Here is a 3,552-nt window from a genome sequence, read left to right as displayed (position 1 = left end):
TGTAGGAATTTAAAGAGAAAGAGGAAGAACCTTTGATCAATATATACTATAGATCAACTAAAAATGAAATAGATGTTGCATATCCACAGTTTTCTCCGAAGAGATTTCTTCATATTTTGAGTTGGTGAAGTTCTAAAATGCATTGGTTCAAATTTCTGCTGTGGGTAATTTTCAGTTGTGATAATTTTATTTATGTTTGCTTTCATTATGTTTGTTTTTAGATTTGAAATTTACATTTTTTCTTTCTCTTTGAATTTTTTATTATGATAGATCAGAAATCTTACACAGTCAAATTTAGAAATTATATAGTTGTAAATAAAAAATAAAAAAATAAAAAATAAAAGACTAAATAACTCTGCTTATTGAAAACCACACAATTCCTTCACAAATTTCCTTTGAAGATCATATGCCATTTAATTTTATTATAGAAGAACTGAAAGGAAATCTTAGTGCATAAGGTTATAAAGTTTTCACTTTCTACAATTTTTAGAGGAGAATTCTAGTGAAGTGATTAAAAAAACCATTGCCTAAGTTTGTCCTCGCACCTTCCCCAAAAAGTAAAAGCAAGCTATAAAATTGTGGACACTGTACACACTCAAAGCTAAAGCTGTACGAGCATAAAAGAACAAAGTAACAAGCTTTGATCAAATTATATTGCCATACAGGTAGTTTATTTACAAAATGATTACATAGATGTTCCATTTCTGCAGTTTACTTCACACTAGAGATTCATTTTAGTTTGAGTTGGTGAAGTTGTAATGAATATTAAGTGTTCTATTTATTTTCATAAAAAATTAGTTAATAATTAGTTTGGGTTTGAAATGTTGCTGCCAAACAATTCGTCAGCCTTCCTTGAATGAAGTCTATTTGCCCAATGAATTGTATAGCAATTTCTCACATATGTTTGTTCTTCCAGTGAGTTGCAAGAGAGGTTTACATGAGAGTACAGGCATGGGGGTTTTCATCACTAAACAAGGTGGTTGCTTTGTCATCCATCAAAGAATATGAAGAAGGAGAAGGAGTTGTTCCTGATTCATAGCAGTCTTGAACAGTCCCATTGGTCTGCCCATAACCATATGTAGCTGAAGAACAAGTGTTGCTCTGTTGTTGATAATAATGAGTAGCATAAGGATTGTATTCACTGCTATATGGATAAGCCCACAACTCTGCTCTTTTACCAGTGGCATTCCTGACTGCTTCCAAAACACTCATTTCATCAACATATCCACTCACGCTCACTTTCTGATTCTCAATATCTACGCCCACTGAATGCACCCCTGCAGTTTCAATGGTTTTAGACCATCTTTAGATGACCATTCTTATACATCACACACTAAGGAAAAAATATAGACATGAAAATATGATATTCACCTTCAATGTTTGACAGAGCTCTGCGTATCTTTCCTTCACATTCACTGCAGTCCATGCACACTTCCATCTCTATCATCTGATAACAAGAAGAGAAAGAAAAACATTCATGAGCGATATGATTTCACATGAAACATTATGCAACAACATTTGGTTGCTTTAACTATATAACATCTGAAGAATTATTATATTAGTAATATGCATATATTGTAATATTGTTATAGGATTCAATTGTGTAACTTTTAAGTCAAATTCATTAGTCTATGTTTCATAAGTAGAGGTGCACAAGAACTAATTTCTGATGGGAATAAATGGAACACTTAATACTCATTGTATCTAGGTGATGTTCACAGTGACGAAGCTTCCCGGGAGGTCATTGCAGTACTACTCCAGCTCAAGCACACTTAATCACAGAATTTCCTCAATCATTAAGCCTACTTTCAGTGCACTTAAGCCAGAGTCGTACTAGGATAAGTGACCTCCTGAGAAGCCTCAGCGCTTTATCTTATGAACATCACCTCAATGCAATGAGCTCACTGTCATGAGAAATTAGTTCTTATGAACCGCTACTTATGAAACATGGATCAGTAAATTTGACTCAAAAACTACATAGTTGAATTCTGATAGCAATAATACAATTTTATTTGCTGTAGAAAATATCTCCAACTTATCACTATAGATAAAATTGTAACTGCTTAATAACAAGGTATTATTTGGCAGGATCTCAAGATATTAAGATATTAGATACAGTAAATGCTAAAAGTCATTCATTTGCCATGATACATGAATTTGGATAAATTGGTATTCAGAATATACGAATCAATGAATTTGATTACAAAAACTATGCAATCGAGTCTTTATATTGATATCAGATTTACTTAATATTTCCAAAATTTATGATCTCCCTACTCCTATACCCATCATCAATATACAAATAATTCAATAGCGAGTTCCAAAACATTAGTCCACTGCTTTGGATTTTTCCCAATAGAGATGGGTTCAGTAAAGAGACCTTTCATTTAACTAAGCAGACTATATTGAAGAACACTGTAAACAAAATAAACTTAAAGAAAAACATCGTTTGGTGCTTATAAGATTCAATGAAATTGTGATTTGAAGACTTACCGGCATGGCTACGTTCTTGGAATTCTTCTTTAAATATAACTACTGTAGAGAAGCTTGTAAACCGAATTGGGTATTGTCTGATACACTACTTTCTTCAAATCCTTCTGTAAATAGGTATGTTCAATGTTTGAGATTTGATGAAATTATTTGGAGGGGAAATGGTGCTATAAATAGCATGAATTTGTGAGAAAGAGGAGTGACTTGCTCGGAAGGAGATAAAAGCATGTATTTTCAGTGTAGCCCATAACGTTTTTGGTCGGTATGATGCTTTGACAGTCCAAAAATATTCTACACTTTCCTCTACCAAACTTAGCTAAAAATACCTCTTTCTAGCGTACTTTTTGGGTTCTCAAGGTGTTGAAAATGAGTCTGCTAAAAGTAGGGAATAAGTGCACTTTCTCTTTGGGAAAGTATTCTTTTCTCATCTATCTTCGCAGCTACGGTATTCTCTTTGATGTAACATTTAAAAGTTCAAAGATACATTCCATTGTAATACTTCATATACTACTTATAGTTAAAGAGTTTACTTAGCATTTTTAATTAGCTTTTATGATGGATATGTGATATTTTTTCCTTTTTGTTTTGTTTTGGTTACGAGTTCTAAATTGTTGAAGTCACAAACAAGTGATCACATTTAAAATATAAATATTTATCAATATTGTTTTAGTGAAGTTTAGTATCAAGAGTTACAACACTACGACTTAACTAGGGTTTTGTTCTCTAGCTCAACCTAACCTAGGGTTTTGGTCTTTTTTTCTTTCACCAACATAGGAAGACCAGTGATCCTGTGGATCATCTTCTTGGTTATCAAAACTAGTTGTTCTAACCACAATTGACCATTGTGCACATGACTGAGGATAAATCTTATCCATTTGATTTGAAATTCCCATGGCATTTGTGGAATGTGAGTTAAACTTTTTGCTTCAAGATGTTGATGTTTTGATTTTAACACACCATTCACACATAATTCTTTCAATGATTCATCCATCTCCAATGTTTCAATGTCTCGAATAGCACACTTAAAATGTGAATTAATATCATTAATTAATAGTACCTTTG

At 32.5% G+C, this 3,552-nt stretch overlaps 1 protein-coding gene across 1 annotated transcript; it reads right to left on the bottom strand.

Moving 5' to 3' along the window:
• Window positions 1-822: 822 nt before the first annotated feature.
• Window positions 823-2,667, bottom strand: LOC149531414 (heavy metal-associated isoprenylated plant protein 45-like). Its single transcript, XM_089810643.1, has 3 exons — window positions 2,494-2,667; window positions 1,372-1,447; window positions 823-1,277 (listed from the first exon to the last, which is right to left on the bottom strand). The coding sequence occupies exons 1-3, from the start codon at window positions 2,497-2,499 to the stop codon at window positions 934-936; spliced, it is 426 nt and encodes a 141-aa protein (XP_089666769.1). The 5' UTR covers window positions 2,500-2,667; the 3' UTR covers window positions 823-933.
• Between the last annotated feature and the right edge of the window lie 885 nt (window positions 2,668-3,552).

The sequence above is a fragment of the Cupressus sempervirens genome, chromosome 11, assembly GCF_028749045.1.
Source record: "Cupressus sempervirens isolate cs-2001-9-10 chromosome 11, ASM2874904v1, whole genome shotgun sequence".
Taxonomy (NCBI): Eukaryota; Viridiplantae; Streptophyta; class Pinopsida; order Cupressales; family Cupressaceae; genus Cupressus; species Cupressus sempervirens.
Note: the sequence above shows the minus strand (reverse complement) of the source record. Positions and strands in the feature narration are given on the sequence as shown.